General features: G+C 40.7%; 1 protein-coding gene across 1 annotated transcript; it reads right to left on the bottom strand.

The window, feature by feature from the left end:
* Positions 1–4,992: 4,992 nt before the first annotated feature.
* LOC128863416 (uncharacterized) lies at positions 4,993–14,463 on the bottom strand. The gene is made up of 4 exons (XM_054102550.1): positions 13,805–14,463; positions 8,236–8,344; positions 7,984–8,069; positions 4,993–6,286 (listed from the first exon to the last, which is right to left on the bottom strand). The coding sequence occupies exons 1-4, from the start codon at positions 14,461–14,463 to the stop codon at positions 5,398–5,400; spliced, it is 1,743 nt and encodes a 580-aa protein (XP_053958525.1). The 3' UTR covers positions 4,993–5,397.
* Between the last annotated feature and the right edge of the window lie 3,350 nt (positions 14,464–17,813).

Genomic DNA, 17,813 nt, shown 5'->3' with positions numbered 1-17,813 from the left:
ATAAACTGCACACTCAGCATTTTGAATTTATTCGCAAAACCCGAAACCCTCATAGAAATCTTAGAAATCCGAAAACTCTCTTAGAGGTGAAAAGCCAATTTTTCATATATACAGTTACCCGTAACTTTACCTATATGTATATTTACTCAAATTTGCTCGGTGAGAAAGTTGTATTATAAATAATGGGTTACTAAAAATGCTAGTATTTTCGATTTTTACAGTCCCGGGATTTCGGGATTGGAATAACGGGATTTTTTCAAGTTAAATTGCTGCAGAATAATGAATATCTTGATTCCGAAATTAATCCCGGGATTTCGAAAATGGGATAACGGCATCCCCAAAATTCCGCTATTAATTTCCTATTCGCTATTCACCGTAACGGCAGCTGCTGTCTCATTTCGAAAGAAATAAGTACCGATGATGATCTTGAACAAAGCTTGAAATATGGACTAATTGTATTTCAGTCCAAAATCCGATACCTTTAAATTGATCAGCCTTCACTACAGGACAAACTATTTATAACTTAATTAGACTTTCTGCGCGTCATTAAAACAGGCTGAAGCCAGAATCTGCGAGTGGAAGCCCACAAAAAATATCTGACGTATTTTGTTGAGAAAAGTAGCCGCAATCCCACAGATTTCGACGAGAAATCTTGCTAGTGAGCTCAGAAATGAGTATCGCAGTTTCTATGAGAAGCAGACTACAAGGTTTTATAGATGCTCGGGGTAGTTACACAAAGTATTGACTCGCATTTCATTTTTTAAAACATATAACTAAAGAAAAAAAAAATACATTTTTTCTTGAGCAGTATGACTGAATTTCGCAAGATTAGTAGATGTCAAAACACTTCCTTGTCAAACTATATGTCGCCTCTTAATCTTTTAATCGCAACAGAATCCGCGTTCAACCTAAGGTATTCTTGGCGTTCAACGCTTGCGGTAATCACACGCAGACTTCGTTCAAAAATATAATGCCAATGAGTTTAATTGCTTTTAGTTATTTTATTTTATTACAAAAAAAAAACAACATTAATAATTATCAATTGTTTCATTCAACGGTGCAAACTATTCTTGTAAATTTTCCTCGATTTCTTACAAAATCTAATGGGATTTATTCGCTTAACTTACTTTGTGTAATTCTCAACATGATTTTTGTCTTTGGAAGTCTTCTAAATTTTACTCTAATTTACAACTACAATAATTAATTAAGTGCTTCCGTTGCATATACACATTTATACTTCGATTCGGCTTAATAACGTACATACATACATACATATGAAAGTCATTGTCCCTATTTTCTTGGCAAATCAAAGGATAGAGATCAAACTGGCTTTTAAACGAATCAATTTTCGGTTGGTTAGAATGAAATACAGAAAAGTTTAAACACAGACTCAGTTAATTGTTCATCATTTTCATCTTCAGGTCTTCTAAAGCATCTACTTGCAAGCCTATTGATGCTTTCCGAATCGACGTCAAAAAAAAAAAACGTTGACAAAAGGCGGATCGAAGACAAACGAAGAAGAGTATTTATAATCCCTAATGAGTTTAAATTAGTATTAAAATTTCACAACAAATATACTCTAATTTAGGCTTCCGTACAACTGTAGTATTTCGCCAGTTGCGGTGCCATCAAAGAATCAGTTAATTGGCTATTGAAAACTGTTACACCCTTAAAGATTAGATTAGATTAGATTTGTGGGGGGCTGGACAAGTCCAAGCACTCAGTCAGTAGACCATTGTACTACACCCGGATAGATTTCAGTAGAAAGAATAGTGATAGGAAAGATAAAAAGTGGATGGTAAGAGGGATAAATTAGTTTGAGATCACACTTCCACAAATCTCTTGGATTCATTGATAAATTTTAAGAGATCCGGAAGAGGAAGTCTGATTCTGGAAAATGCAGGACAGCTACAGAGAAAATGCTCTGCAGTGTCGTCATCTTCAAGACAGGATGGGTATATCGGGCTGTTCACGACACCCATGGTAGCCTGATACTTTGCACGATTTCAACTCAGACCAACGACCTCTGTGGGCAGACCTCAGACGCGGAATTGACACCTAGAAAGGTTTCAGGGCCTAGTGGCATACTTGCAGAGCCTTCATTTGCCAATTTATCAGCTAACTCGTTCCCTGTAATACCACAATGTCTAGGCACCCCACTAACTTTGGCACCTGACTAACTTCGAAGGGCTGCGTGGGTTAGCAAGGGTTTTCAGTGCAGCTTGACTCTCACTACAAATTCTAATACTGTTGCCCCGCCACTTTTTCTCAATTAGTCAGTACGGCACATTCAAGATGGCATAGACTTCCGTAAGGAATCCCGTGGCCATCAGTCCTGTGGCACAGGAGTACTTAGTGTCTGCGTCTAAGTACCATTCAGATCAGCTACCATTACTGGTTTTTGATCCGGTGGTGCAGAAAGTGTGCTGATATCTAGGATCAATACGTCATACTTCCTACCGAAACTAACGACAGGCACTCACTTCTCGGTAGCCTGTTTCAGAGTTTTACTCTGGAATTAATCATTGTGGCTTTCCACCATACTACAGAGGCGTATGTAATAATGGGTCTAATCAGGGTGATGTACAGCCAGTGTTCTATCGCTGGTCTCAGACCCCATGTCTTGCCAAAGGCTCTCTTACATTGTCAGAAGAGTTTTAGTGATCGGGAGACCTTCTCCTCGACGTGCTTCTTTCAGGTAAATTTACTATCTAGGATTACTTCTAAATATTTAACCTCAGAAGCGGAATAAACATTTATTCTAATAGTCAGGTCTACATAGTCAGGTCTACATGAAGACTCACTGACGGTAACCTCAAAACTAGTCTGGGAATCCTGACATCTCTTTTGATCGCATCCTAATATTTAACTTTAAAATTGGTATGGGCACCAGGTCTCAGAGACATTTCAGGAAACAGAATGACTGATGACCCGGTCAGAGAGGGCAAGACCGTTGAGGTAGTCTTGCTAGGCAAATGAAGCGATATGTTTCCATGGCTATCTATGGTCTGTTTTTGGATAGATGGGCTTCGAGTTAGCTGAGCGAGTGCATGGTGCGAATACTGACATGCAGAGTCCCGTAGATTTGAAGCATTCTAGGGGCTGCTAAGACCTGCGAAGTCACAACTCCCGTAGTGATAAGGCACGTTCTGGATATTCCACCAGACTAAGCACCCATAATCACTCAGACAATACTCCCCATTACATTTAAAGCCTAGATGCAGAATTGAAAAAGTATGAAAAGACAGATGGCATGGGAACTCACTCGTTACACATCTGTAAGTCTGCCGGACTCTTTCATAAATCTGATCAACTCAAAATTACGCTGTCAAAGTCCGACGAAGACCGGAAAGCTGCAAAGATGATGTCCTGTACTTTTTTATCCTCAAAAACAATCCGCAGTGGAGCGTCGATGATACCTACGGTGTGCATATAGCATCGTCATAAATGTGGGCTGAAATTAGTTCTGTCTGGGTTCGTAGCTCACTCCTTCTATGTGTGTTAGGTCTTAGGAGATTAATTAATGAAATCCTTGATTTACGTGACTGTTCCCACTTTGCTTGACTCTACATTTGGCTCCAATCTACTTGCACTCTCGGCAATTCATCAGCCAGTTAACTCCCACTGTGTCTCTGCTCCCACACAAGTTCTAGATCATTTCACCTTGAAACGAAGTTCAGCTTTAATTTACATTCATTAATTATGTTTAAAGAGATGCGAAAGATTGCTAGGACCCTTAGAGCAGCGTGGCCTATTCATCTAAGACCCTTTTTTCTAGTCTGATGCCGTCGATTCAACACATTTCCTGAGAATACTTAGTAGGTCGTCTTGATTAAGAAGGGTTAAGGAAGACTTCCATATAAAAGGAATATAGTAATGGGGTTCTTGCCAGTCAATATCTCATGGAAACCCAATTCTATCGGCAGCTATCTTGAGGATGGTGAAGTGGAATTGTTTCAGCGTTTACTCCTCAGAGGTCCAGCATTCGTGAAGTTAAGATTCAGACATGTAGGTTCTCATCCAGAACCATTTGGGCTTTATACCTGGAAAATTTATTCTCGACCAGATATTTCTAATACATCAAGTCTTAGAAAATACCCGAAAAGAAATATGATACTATTATCTAGCCCAACTTTAATAATATCTCACTTCTGCGCTATTTCACCGATCATCAATCAAGTTAGTAGCGCTTCAGCTGCCGCTCTATTACAGGTATACTTTACTTCATATTTTCCCCCGCTCAGTACTCTTTTATTGGCTAAATCTTACAGCCAAGCACACAATTATGATGTAATTTTAAAGTCATCTGGGGACACAAAAATCGGACAGAATATTGAAATATTTCTGCGCTGTAATGACTGATCGTAATCGAACTGAATCTCAAGCAACGGCACAGGGGAAGGATACGCAATTTAACTATGCTTGAGGAGCTATCAGGACTGGCTATTAATCACCTGCAGAATTTTCTCGACGCAACTTGTTTCCATTCGTAATTCGTAATCGCTTTACTTCAATATATCCTCTGCCCTTTAAGCTTTCTTTTCATAACAGAGGAATTCCTAGTTGCCATCTCCCGCGATTGCAATCGTCAGCTTCTACCCTAACGTAACCTAAGATCAGGTAAGTGTTTCTGAATGCCTTCACTTCGAAAGTTAATGAAGAACCCATTCCGCAAGATAATGGACTGGTTGCACCAGGTGGCCGCTTTGTGACAAACGATTAGAATGCGCTGGGTTCAAAAGGAAATATCCGTGGGCATAATTGCCATGAAATGACTTCCTCTAGAAGTATCTGCCGTGCTAAAGTAGCCTAAAAGAATAGAGCTCTACATTTGCTGCAATACATTCAGATGACACTTGAAGAGAAAAATCTTAAAAATCACTGGATTTACAAAAATTCTAACACACTTGCACCTCTGTAAGTCGAAAATCTCGAGCTATTGAATTCGTCTGAAGATGAGAGCCAATGAACAAAACAATTGTTGTCAGATCAAGGGCTCTAATAGAACCATGCACTCATTTACAAGGGAGGAGAATTAAAAAAGTCTGTAATCTCATTGTGTGGGTTTTGCTGCAAGTACTCAATTTTTCTTGATATGTGAAGTTCTTAAAGATCTTCAAAATTATAATATTTGCACTGTAAAATGCGTTAAGGGAATCAACTTTGCTTGTGACTTTTCTTCCCTTACTCTTTTGCCATGTCGTTGTGTAATAACTTCTAGTCTAACTTTAACGTTAACAGTAACTGTAATTAAACATTATTTCTGGTATTTAGTGATACTTTAGTCTAGGCACTTGATTATACAGTATATCCCAATCTATAATTGATATTTTTTCACCCCCGTCCTTCTCTCATTCTTTAAATTTCCCATCTCATCGCTGCCAATCGGAATGTAAATCAACTGATATCTTTCCGCCCATCCTCCGCACAGCTTTGTCCTCCCACAACAAAGTGTAAACCCTCGCTCATATCCCCTACTTCGGCAGCCATCACGCCATCATCGAAGAGCCCATCGCCGGTCTCATCTAGCACACGATTCTTCAGCTGTTCAATCTGATGCAACAGCTCCAGCGTTTCATGATCCAAATTATCATCTTCAACACGTAACTGCCGTTGCTGCTCTTCATCCTGATCCCATTCGAGTGATTCAGGTGTCGAGATGTGCGACCACGAATTGTGTGACGGTGAGGTGCGTGTAAAGGAACTATTACGCCGTTCGTTGATAGGCGGCTGTTGGCCACGACGTACGCGCATGCGCGATTCGGAGCGTTCGGTTGCTTTTGCCGTCGCCAACGAAGCTGCTGCGACATTCAATGGCGCATGCGGCAGAGACTGTGATTGTGTGTATGAAGTCAGTGAATTCATTTGTTCCTCATCGTGGCTCAGATATTGCCAGGAATCGTTTAGGTGCACATGAAGCGGATGATTGTCGTAGGTGGCGCCGCGTTTGCCATTACACTTTGAGTTGTTATTGTTGAGCGCATGCAGCTGATGAACCGGTGTAGTGTTGCAATTGGTGTATTGTGCCAGGTTGTTGTTGCTGCCGTTGTGGGTGGTGAGTAGCAGGGACTGTGTGCTGTGGTTTGTGTTGTGCGGTTGCTGGTACAGCTGCCGCATGTGACCGTATTCGTGTTCCCATTCGAGGTCGAGCGAGGAACTGGCACGCGAGCTGGCCGCTGCGTATTGCGCCTCGGACAAGCAGTAGTTGAGCGCTGATTCCTTGGCCAAAATGGTGTTGCTAAGTAAGTTGTGTACATCGAGATTCTGGAGCTGAATGTCAGAGAGACTGGCAGGGAATGTAAAAATTTTGTTAAAATTTAATTATTTAATTTTTTTTTTTGCTAGTTTATTAGTTTCATAAAACATCATAAGTGACTTTAAGAGATTTGGATATGAGGTCGATAATTTTTGTTTTATCGGAGGGAAATTTTCTATTTTATTGACATTTGTTTAAGACGATTACTTAAGCTACGGCTCTAAATGGTTAATTGATTAAATACATCAAGAAAAGCAAGCAATTTGGTGTCTGTCTGGAAAAAGTGCTAAGTCCACTTAAGTTATTTTATCAAAACTTCTTTAAGGTATTAATATAAAGGGTGATCAGATTGGAGGTACTTTTTTCAATAGCGTTTGTTCGACAGATCCCTCGTGACTACTGTCAAACGAAATACGCAATTTTTTCAGTATTCACTGACATTTCATCATGGAAAGACTTACGTCCCAACAACGTTTACAAATCGTACAAGTGGATTACAGAAATCGATGCTCTGTGAAAAGTGCTCTGGCCAAGTTGTGGTGTACATAACCGTCGTCCTACTGAACGCCTTTATTCGGGAAAATTGAGAATAATTTTTTCATTATTGGATGACACTCGGACTACACGACTACACTACGTACGGCCCGAAGTGAGGAGAATATTGCAGCTATAAATGAGAGTTTACCCGAAGACCCGAAAGAATCGATTCGGCGCCGATCTCAACTTCTTGGCCTATCTTATGGCACGAACTGGGCGATTTTACGCAAAGATGATGGTTTGAAAGCATGTAAAATACAGCTAGTCCAAGATTTGCTGACTTCCAAAGCATCATAATTCCAGTCGTTGGGCTCTAGAAAAACTTACCGAAGATCCGTATTTTGGGACCTGAGTCTTGTCCAGGGATGAGGACCATTTTTGTTTAATGGCTACGTAAACAAGCAAAATTGCCATATCTGGGCTGAAAAGCAACCCGAAGCCATTCAAGAACAGTCATTACCTCCAGTGAAAACAACCGTTTGATGCGGCCTACGGGCTGGAGCAACCATCAGCCCATATTTCTTCAAAGACAAGGCTGGCGCCAATGTAACAGTAAATGGCGAACCCGCGCCATGATAAACGAGTTTTTGATAGCGGAAATTGCAGTTCGTGATGCCCACAGCTCTCTTGGTTTGAACAAGCCGACGCTAGTTGCCATATAGCCCGTGAAACAATGGATCTATTGCATCTTCCTATCGGTGAGCAAATTATCTCTCGCCTCGACTAGTGGATCGGCCACCAAGCCGTGTGAAATCACACATTTGGTTTTTTATTTGTGGAGGTATGCAAAGTCGAAATGCTTTTTGGATAAATTAGCTTCGTTTGAGGCAACATTACTAAAGTTAGTCACGAGATACCGACCGAAGCCCTCCAGCGAGTCCTTCAAAATTAGTGTTTACGGATGGTCGAGTTACGGCGCAGTTGCGGCCAAGATTTAAAAGGGATTTTAAAAAATAAATATCAGAAATGTTTCTACTCAAAAATAATAAAGATTGCCCAAACAATTTGAATTTTCGTTGTTTTAATCCGATACCTCCAAAGTGATCACCCTTGATAATAAATAATAAAAATAATAGATGAAAAATGAATAAAAGTTGTGATAAATATTTAAAAAATATTTACGTGTTATATTACAACTTTTGAGACATTTTTTTTAATTCTACGCAAGGGAAAATGAAATACATTCTTACCCCTCGGCTCCATTTCTGTTAGCTAATTTTGTATACTGCATATCCTGTTGTTCCCAGAATTTATCGATAAACTGTGGTCGTTTTTGCTAGAGTTGAAAGATATGCTCGTGTATAGAAATATTCGTAAAATTTTTTTTTTAATTTTAAAAATGCTATAAACTACTATTACATGCAATAAATTTTGGTAAACTTTTATTAAAAATATTTTTTATTTCGCTCATTGCACTTTTAAATCAAAATTCAGACACTTACCTTCGTTTTAAATTTTATAATTCGGTATATGAAATTCTCTCTCGGGCATTTGTCGCTCGCATTCGACACGAGTTCCGCTTCTTGTTCATCTGTTGCACGCTGTTGACGCCTATAAGCAGACAACACTTTCAGTTCGGCTATGCACCCATAACTCAAGCTCAAGAGGTGCAAACAAATAAAAAATCGCCGCCGGCATGTACGTACATGCACACAAGCACATACTCAGACACACACATATACACTCGTATGTGAAAAAATATGTTGTAATATTTGCAAAAAAGGGTTGTAATGATAGCATTAAACATACGCTGCCAAACAAAGCAGTTAATGAACACACCGCCCACCTCCTCGACCACCTCCATCCTTCGCTTGTTGCATTACAGCGGCAAAACATGTTGCTTAGCGTACTTGTAGTATACTTTTAGGCCACTGAACCTACAAGTATTTACTCATAGCATAGAATACTAAGTATGTACTTGTATATGCGACCCCCGCTATGCTCCTCACAACTGTTGGCAGTTGAGTAAATCTGCGCCCGTTCAGACGTTTTTGCATCATTTTCGAATCCAGCTGAAGATGTATTTTGTGGGCCAGCGATGGTGTGTGCTCGTGTAGAGATAAAGCTATTTATGTATTTATGTTAAGCCAAAGTTGCAGCGGTTGCAAATATGCTCACTATCAAGCGCAGTCTGCCAAAAAATTCATTGTGTCTGCTTATTGGTGTGATTTAGTGGTATCGTGCGGCTTGTGGCTTGCGGCTGGCTAAAAGCATTCACAGCCAGTGACCCAATTAAATGTGGTATCTTGCGATGCTAGTGAGTTTTGATTTATATGGAGATTCATGGAATTTTGGCACAAGCAGTCAAGGGGGACGAATGGCTCAGCCTGTGTTTGGGTGTATGCATTGGGAGAGGAGCACAACTGCTTTTTGTTTTAATCTCAACTTATGAGCACAGGCTTTGTGAATTTCTTAGTGCTATTAGTTAGAACTCATATCTGCTTGTGATGTATACTTGATTATAAGTTAGCTGAAAACTTCTCCGTTCGATTCAATAGCTGGCAGGTGTTCTTCGTTAATGGCGGGGTTTGCCTACGTAGTTATTTGGAACGATTAAGTGGAAGTGTCTGCCCATAGTTTATACTGGACATTTTGATTACAGATGCAAAAAGTTCCCTATCCTATTTGATTAAACCAGTGGATTCATCAAATCTGCATATTTATCGCATCATTACAGGGTTTGATTGAAAAGTAATGAGCCTTCCCGCGCGGAGCGTCTGCCAAGCGATCAACCGAATCGCCTGGTTGGGGGAAATGATCGTGGGACCTTCCCCATCCTCTAGAAACCGGTCCCAGTTGGCTGGCAACAGCGGGGCAGTCAACATCGCTCCGCGCGTGAAAGCTGTTTTAAAAGTGTGTTAGGATTTTGCAATGGCGAAAATGCAGCGATCGAACGAACTAAGCAAAACGAGTACCGAAACCATTGAGCTACTCAAGGAAGCTTACGGGGACCAATCTCTGTCCAGTGCCCAGGTAAAACGGTGGCACAAGTCGTTCAAGGAAGGCCGGGAGGATGTCGAAGACGAACAGCGATCTGGAAGGCCTTCGACGACGCAAACAGACGAAGATGTGAACCGGGTTCGTGAATTTTTGAACATTAACCGTCGTGCTAGTCTACATGAGATCAGTGAAGAGTTAAATTTAACTTATTGCAATGTGCGGGAAATCGGGATCGGAAAACTTGAAATTTGCAAAGTGTGTGCCAAATTCGTTCCAAAGGTTTTGACTGATGAACAAAAGCAATTGCGTGTGGAAAAGAGTCGTGAAGTATTGGAAAGTGACGAACTGGATACTACTTTAGACAATTGTATCACAGGAGATGAAACCTGGTGCTTTGAGTACGATCCTGAGGGCAAGCAAGAGAGTGCAGAGTGGCACACGAGCCAGTCGCCACGACCCAAGAAACAGTGACAGCCGAATTGAACGCGATTCCGACGGATGAGTTTAAAAAATGTTTCCTGCAGAGGATCAATGGCTGCAAAAACTCGGTTACCATATATCGATACCGATCATCATTGATAGTTGCCGTACTGCATTCGCCATCACCGAAAAAGAACATTGACATTAGATGTTCATGCACGATTCAACAATTGTGTTTATGTATCCTTCCTACCTCACCAATCGGTACGTACGTAAGCTAATATATTCGAAGAGTTAGAAACTCGAATAAAAACTGTCGAAGTTATTCAAAGTATAGATAAAACATTCTGTATTGTGGTGGAAGAAGGCTTAGCTCCAGTAAAGTTCCGCACCGAAGCTTAAAAAAAAAAAATAACTGGCGCGTACACTTCTCTCAGGTGTTTGGCCAAGCTCCTCCTCCTATTTGTCGTGTGCGCCTTGATGTTGTTACAGTTACAGTTTTAAGCCGACTCCGAACGGCTAATGGTTTTTTATGAGGAGCCTTTCCATGGCAGATATACACTCGGAGGTTTGCCTGGCGAGGGGCGATCTGAAGCTGAAGTTTACTCCTCTGAAAAAAAAGTTCGTTATATACTGGTTTTAGGAGCAAAAAGACCAAAGCTTAGACGTTAACAATATTCGATGAAATTCGCGCGTCAATCTTGCAAAATCTAACGAAAATTTAACTCTTTAATGAAAGATTTGAAAACTCAACCGCTCGAGCAAAAGTTCAATTTATAATAAAGCTATTTGAAGAGACGCCTTTGTATTCGTTTCAAATTACCACAACCTAATTACTTGCGATCCGAGGAGTGGGCGAAACCATCTATAAAACAGAGTAAATTTTTATTTCATGAGGAAGGCAGACAAATTGATATGAGCGAGGATGTGAGAATGCGTTGTAGCGCTGAAAGGCAGCATAATGAATTATACAGACACCGGCGTTTGCACGTAAGTATGTGGGTGTACTTTCTAAGGAGTAGAAACAGAAATGTGATACTGCAAGGTTAGACGAAGGATGTTCAAGGAGAGCTTGGCAGGTTTATATAAGAAGCTGATGCTGCAGGCGAAGGCGTTAAATAAATTTCGCTCGAGTAAATAGAGATATAATATATCTAAGTGAGTATGTAGGTGAAATCGAAATCGAAAAGTGATGAGCAGACGCAGTAGCATACAAAGTTGCTCGTGCCAGAAGGTAATAGCAAAGAAATCAAGCAATTATGGGGTGTAGTGAACAGTCGTATTACTTACTAGTGGCCCTGAGAACAAAGGTCGACTGGATGCTGCAGATTTACATTCATACATACATACAAGTACATGCATCTATAGTTAGATTTGCTTTTTAATGTTTCTGAGTGCTTTCACTTGGTGTGTGTGCGTGTGTATGTGTAATACATATGTCGGGGTATGTGCTAGGTATCTGGTTATGTGCGAGAGTGTGCACGCATTATAGCGATACTTTTACTAAATTGCAGAAAATTAAATTTCCTCCTAATTTGGCGCCTACAGAGCGGATTTTCAAACATACGCGTCCACAGGGTGGCCCATGTAGAGATTTTTTTAAATGCTGTTTTGACAGTGACATCTCTTTTCGCAGGAAATTTTGAGAGAAAATCAGTGTCATATCACCGTGGAACCAAATTAAACGCTTTACGCTTGAGATATTTTAGAAACTAAAGGGTTTGCCAATAACAGGTGGTAGGTGTTTACCAGGAGGGATGATTAACGATTTTTTATGGTCGAAATTGGATGGTATTGATCTGGACAACGTTTATTTGCAACAAGACGGCGCTACGTGCCACACAAGTAACGAAACCATTGATCTTTTACGGTAAAAGTTTCCGGACCGTGTTATCTCTCGAATAGGTGATCACAATTGGCCATCGAGGTCTTGTGATTTAACACCTTGTGACTTTTTTTCTTTGGGGCCACGTGAAAGAGAAGGTCTACGCCAATATCCCAGGGTCGATTCAAGACGTCAAAATGGAATTCGTAAGGCTATCGAGGACATAGGGCAGCCACTTTGCTATTCGGTTATGGAAAATTTCATGAAAAGGATATGGTCCTGTAAGCGTGGTCGTGGTGGTCTTTGCCTGATGTTATTTTCCACTATTAACGGCACACCTTCCTCGTTATAATTAAATAAACATCCGATCATTTATATTAAAAAATAGCATTTGCCTTTGAATATCAAAATAACACCTCCTATTGGAAAACCCTTTATATTAATATGGTAATAAAAACTTAGTTCCAAAGTCAATGTTATGTAGCCTCTCTCTCTTTACTTACGTAGCGCATTTCCATCTCAGTGGCTAAGTTACCAAACAAAACTGCTGCAGCTGGCAATCGGAAGACACGCACGCGAAATTCAGAGAAGCCAATGCATGCTCAGAGAGCGACAAGTTGATGTGGGTTTTCGAGCGGGGCTACAGAGGCATCTCAAACAATATTTGTGGCTCGAAAATAAAGTCATGGACTTGGACAATCTTCAGTTTTAGCATGCCATAATCGGTCGTCTCCGTGATGTCAATCCGAGCTGCCATTTGACGCCATTAGTTCGACTTTTTCAGTTTCAACATGATGGACAACCTGTGTCACAGTCATGCCACATTTTTTTATGTAATTAACTCTTCGTTAATTGTGTGTTGTTGCATCGCCAGGAAGGAAGTTTTCTCGCTCCCATGAATACCTTTATGACTCGGGATCCAGTAGTGCTGAATACGAATGCACTTTTAGACCAAAGGGGGGTTAATTTCAAAAGAATATAGAGTCCTAAGTGCAGCTTAAGCGGAACTTAGTATTTATTTTTGATGAAGCGTATTTTTATCTCGGCGGATATGTTAACAGGGAAAACATCTGGTGATTGGAACACTCGCACGTGATTATCGCCAAGCTACTGCATCCTCAGAGAGTCACAGTTTGTGCGGATTTTGGAGCGGTGGTGTTAGCTCCATTTTTCTTTGAAAACTCTGCTGGAAATGCATTTCGGTCAAGAGTGAGCCCTACAGATGCCTAATAAACGGCTTCTTGTGGCCAGAAGTTGAAGACATGTACTCAGACGATCTTTGGTTTCAGCAGGATGGCACGTCATTCCATGCATCCCTTGTCACAATCGGCCTTTCTCGCGCAAAGTTCGGCAATCACGTTACCAGCTGTCTCGGCGATGCCAATTGAGTACCTAGAAGCTACCGATAAATTGCTTTCGCGGGATGCCATAAAGAACAGATTTTATGCGCAAAATCCATTAACGACTCAGTCCCTTAAGGCGAATATTGAACAAGTCATTCGCGAGATAGAGTCAGAAACCGTCAGTCCGTGAAAACTGGGTTAACAGGATGCGAAGCCAGCACAAACTACCACATGAATGAAATGAAATGAATGGAAATGCCTGCTTCATTCAATACTTTTTGAATCAATACTATTCTGAAAAAAAAAAACGATTTTTGTTAATTTTGAAAAGGAATCCACTATATAAGCCACCCTGTATGTGTACGTATGCGTATGTTTATGGTCGCAAATTTACATACATACATTGCACGCGCTTTATAACAGCATTGCGTTGCCCTCGCATCGCAATTAGATTTTAATTAAGCACAGACGCGCGTCACTTACCACAAACAGGATGTTGTGGTGGCTCCACCATGAGCATCCTTTGCTACGCAACGGCCGAAGCATGAGCCCATTGTTGCCGGCGTGAACGGTTGTGGCAAATGGGATTTTGCAACAACAAGTTGCGGTGGATTGGCTGTTGGTAGCTGCGGTTGAGTTCGTAAAATGGTTTTTCCTGATGCTGCAGCTGCTGCTGTGGCTACCACCTTTAGATTATAGCTGCCAACACAAGCTGATTCCGCTGTCACAACACCAACAATAATAGCAACATAGAAGATTACCCTTAAAGTGAAACGTATGCTTCTCAGGTGGGGTCGCAGCCTGATCCAAATGCTGTGGCCACAGTTTCCGGTTGCTGTCGCAAAAGCCAACTGTGTTTGTGGCAACTTATGTGTACGTTCCTCCGATTTGCTCACTGCTTGTCGTCGATGTGCTAAGCTTATTACACACACAGCTGGTACACTATTGCGGTTCGAGCACGCTTTTGTGTTTGGAAAATACACTAACCACACTGTTGTTGCTGTAGCTAATGTTGTTGCCTGCTTGATGGTGTCTTTTGTTGCCTGTATTGCACTTAAATTCTTATTATTATATTTTATGTAAGCGCTGTGTGGCTCGAGTTTTCCACAACCAAAGCAACGCTGCCGGCGACGCGCATCCATTTGCATGGAAATGTGCGAAATTTCTCCAGCTGCAGGTTAATTTTAGTAGGAAATTGACGTATTTTGTAGAGTAACTGTAGTTTAGACATTGGTGTTTTGTTTTTCGTTTTCTTTGTGCTTAACTCGAAGTTATTATTTCCGCTTTTGTTATTGTAGTTTCGCCATTTCTCTTGTTGTTATTGTTGTCGCTTGTGTTACATGAACTTGTCTGCTCGCTACTGCTGTGCTTTGTTGCTACTAAGGAAAGTTTCAGTGATGGCATTGGTTTAGGTCAAGGATTTCTTAGTGGTTCAGTGTAATTGAGCGCCGTAAAGTATGCCTTAAGAAATTCATAAGTCTGAGGAAAACAACCTTTAATCAACCATTTGCAAAAGTTTTTGTCATTTTCGCATAACTTTTGGCAATTTCGTTTCCGTACACTAACACAACAACACACGCTAGCACGTAGACGACAGCGTAACACAACAAGGCGTACGCCAAGTACCATCAATTAAGGCTAATCAATTTCTCTGCCTGTCATTTTTCACTGCATAATTTTATAGTCTAGCTCCGCATGCACGTTTTTCGCGACTCCTAATAATTTTTTACAAACACTTCACATATTAGTTACATATTTATTTACACAGTGGAATATATTAAAATAACTTTTCACCCGACGGCGTAGGAGTAATTTTTAATCACTCGCCTTTTCCACCATTGTTGCTTTGTTCGTCTGTCATGACTGTGTCACACTCACTTCCAACACAAAGCAACTCAACTAACCGCAAATCAACTTGAACATGGTCAAAAGACAAAGGCAAAGCAAGTCAAGCAAAAACAAATAGCACCACACAACAACACGGAAAAGTAATGGAAAATAGAGAGCTTCAAAGTCCCCGCCACAGTTAACGTCGAAGTCACTGTTGCTGTTGGCGTTATCTTTGGCTCTTGTCGCTTTGAATGCGTCACGTCACTGCATGACACCGACACCAACGCCACGACTTGTGCAACTGTCAGCGTGCGTTGTTGAGCGCTCAGTCGCTAGCCCTCATAAACGTGTAAAAGTTCAGAACACAGCGCTAACAAAGGCGCTTAGTGTATGTATGTGTGCGTGTGTGTGCATGTGTAGTGGCAGTGATTTCAATGAGTTTCGACTTTCTCTGGCTTTGTTTTTGACTTTAGCTGCTTTTTTGTTGGTTGCCGCCTATAGGTGTTTGCTGTGTTCTCGTATTCGTTAACTCTTGGAGTACATCAGCCATCGCGCTGTCAAAGTGACAATGTGCTCACACTGCTCCCGAAGGATGTCACAAGCTTTTACTACGAAAGCTTGGTAAATGAACAAAGAGAATGGGTGGGTGAGCTTTTGCGCTCTCATCATTTTGTGAGCTCAAATATTTACACACATACGTATATAGTAGGGCGGGTCGATTTAAAAATCGCTCATTGCTCTGTGTAAATCGTATTCTAGAGATCAAAATAAGAAACTTTGCCGAAGGAACCATACCTCTAAAACGAATTCTGATGTCCCCCAATTTGGGTCGAACGAAAAATTCCACTTTGACCTATTTAGAGTGCTCCAATCGAGTCCAAATGTATGACCGACCCCCACTAACTTTGGACGGCCGATCCACCCATGCCAGTGGCACACCCCCTGGAACTTCCCTGGGGGGTTCCCCATACAATCATTTCAAAATATCACCATTTTTGGCCTTTACATGAGAAAAGAAACTAAAAAGTTCGACCCAAATTGGGGGACATCAGAATTCGTTTTAGAGGTATGGTTCCTTCGGCAAAGTTTCTTATTTTGATCCTTAGAATATGAATTTCACAGAGCAATGGGCGATTTTTTTGCCTCCCCACAAATCGACTACTAGGCCGGGCATATGAATGTACCTAATTTATATACAGTAGCAAACTTGTTCAAAGTTCGCGTCTACCTCTTGATTGGAATTGGTTTCGATGCGCATGGATGCGAACCATCAATTGATAGAACAAGTTTCTTTAAAAGCAGTTAAAAGTTTTGAAGGCAGGCAGTAGTAAACTTCTTCATAGGTGGTTTTTTAGGTGCATGAGAACTATCGATATCGATAACTATAGTTTGACAGCTGAGAATGTCAAACTGAGTTGACATTTCTGTTCAGTAGGGTTAGGCAAGCCACAGCTCAATTAGTTGGTGTGCGACTACCAATCGTGCATGAAACAGCAAAATGCTGTTGCCTGTCGGCAGGTAATGGCAAACATCCGAGTGTTTTTCTGCCATGAAAAAGCTTCTGATAAAAACCTTTTGCCGTTCGGAGTCGGCTTAAAACTGTAGGCCCCTCTATTTGTGGAACAACATCAAGACGTATACGACAAATAGGAGGAGCAGCTCAGCCAAAACCCTAACAGAAATGCACGCACCAAATATTTATTTTTTTTTTGTTTGACAAGTCATCATGAATCGTTTAAAAACTGCTCGCGAAGTTCATACAGCGAAGTGTTGAAGAAAACGCCGAAATGTCGATGCGTTGTCGTTCTCAACTTGATGGTCTTTGTGCTTGGACTACGTGGAAGATTTTCCGTAAGGATATTGGCTTACGTGCCTATAAAAGTCAGCTCGTGCAAGTACTGAAGCCAAGTGACCATCGTTTGCCTTCCATTTTTGATTTATTAGTCAGATTTATTGGAAGAAGTAGTCAAACATTGGAATGACGGGATAACTCAACGGATATCATATTATGAAATAAATGCCATGCAATAATCTACCAGATTATTATAAAATACAATTCATTCCAACAATATTTCTGTTTTGTATAATAATTTTGTGTTAATGAAATGTAGAAGATTTCTCACAAAAGCAGTCAGTCACTCGGAAGCGATATAAAATTGAACGGCCCTTCATTTGCAGGACACAATGAAAAAACACATCTAAAATTATAGTAAAAGCTCGGCCAAACGATTAGCCAAGTAACTAGGTAACGTTAGTGATGTATGTATGTATGTATATAGTTATACCTATTTTATGTGCATTAGGGTGGCCCTTAAAAAATCAAACGAACGATTTTTCAAGTTTCATCCTCTCAATCGGTAATATCACGATTAAAGTTATTACTTGTAAACTTTGATCCCGGTTAGAGGTTGGTAAGGCATGTGGCACAGTGGTCAAAGTTCAGATTACTCTATGAAGACCTAAAAAATTCCAGTTAATTTTTTTAATCAAATACACAAAATCGATACTACTACAGACGAAGATATCAAACGTAAATTGTAGTCCCGATTAGCGACGGTTAAGTCATATCGCACAGAGGTCAAAGTACAGATTCCTCTATGGAGCCTCAAGAAATTTGTTTATAAAAGTATAAAAAACGCTTAACTTCCCAGTTTACAGACAA

The sequence above is a fragment of the Anastrepha ludens genome, chromosome 5, assembly GCF_028408465.1.
Source record: "Anastrepha ludens isolate Willacy chromosome 5, idAnaLude1.1, whole genome shotgun sequence".
Taxonomy (NCBI): Eukaryota; Metazoa; Arthropoda; class Insecta; order Diptera; family Tephritidae; genus Anastrepha; species Anastrepha ludens.
The sequence above is the reverse complement of the archived record's forward strand: the minus strand, read 5'-3'. Positions and strand labels throughout refer to the sequence as shown.

Coding starts and splice junctions, on each gene's coding strand:
- LOC128863416 (XM_054102550.1), bottom strand. CDS start 14,463: ATGGATGCGCGTCGCCGGCAGCGTTGCTTTGGTTGTGGAAAACTCGAG. Junction 8,070..8,235: donor TTATAAAATTTAAAACGAAG/GTAAGTGTCTGA, acceptor TTTCAACTCTAG/CAAAAACGACCACAGTTTAT. Junction 6,287..7,983: donor AACAGAAATGGAGCCGAGGG/GTAAGAATGTAT, acceptor ATTCCCTGCCAG/TCTCTCTGACATTCAGCTCC.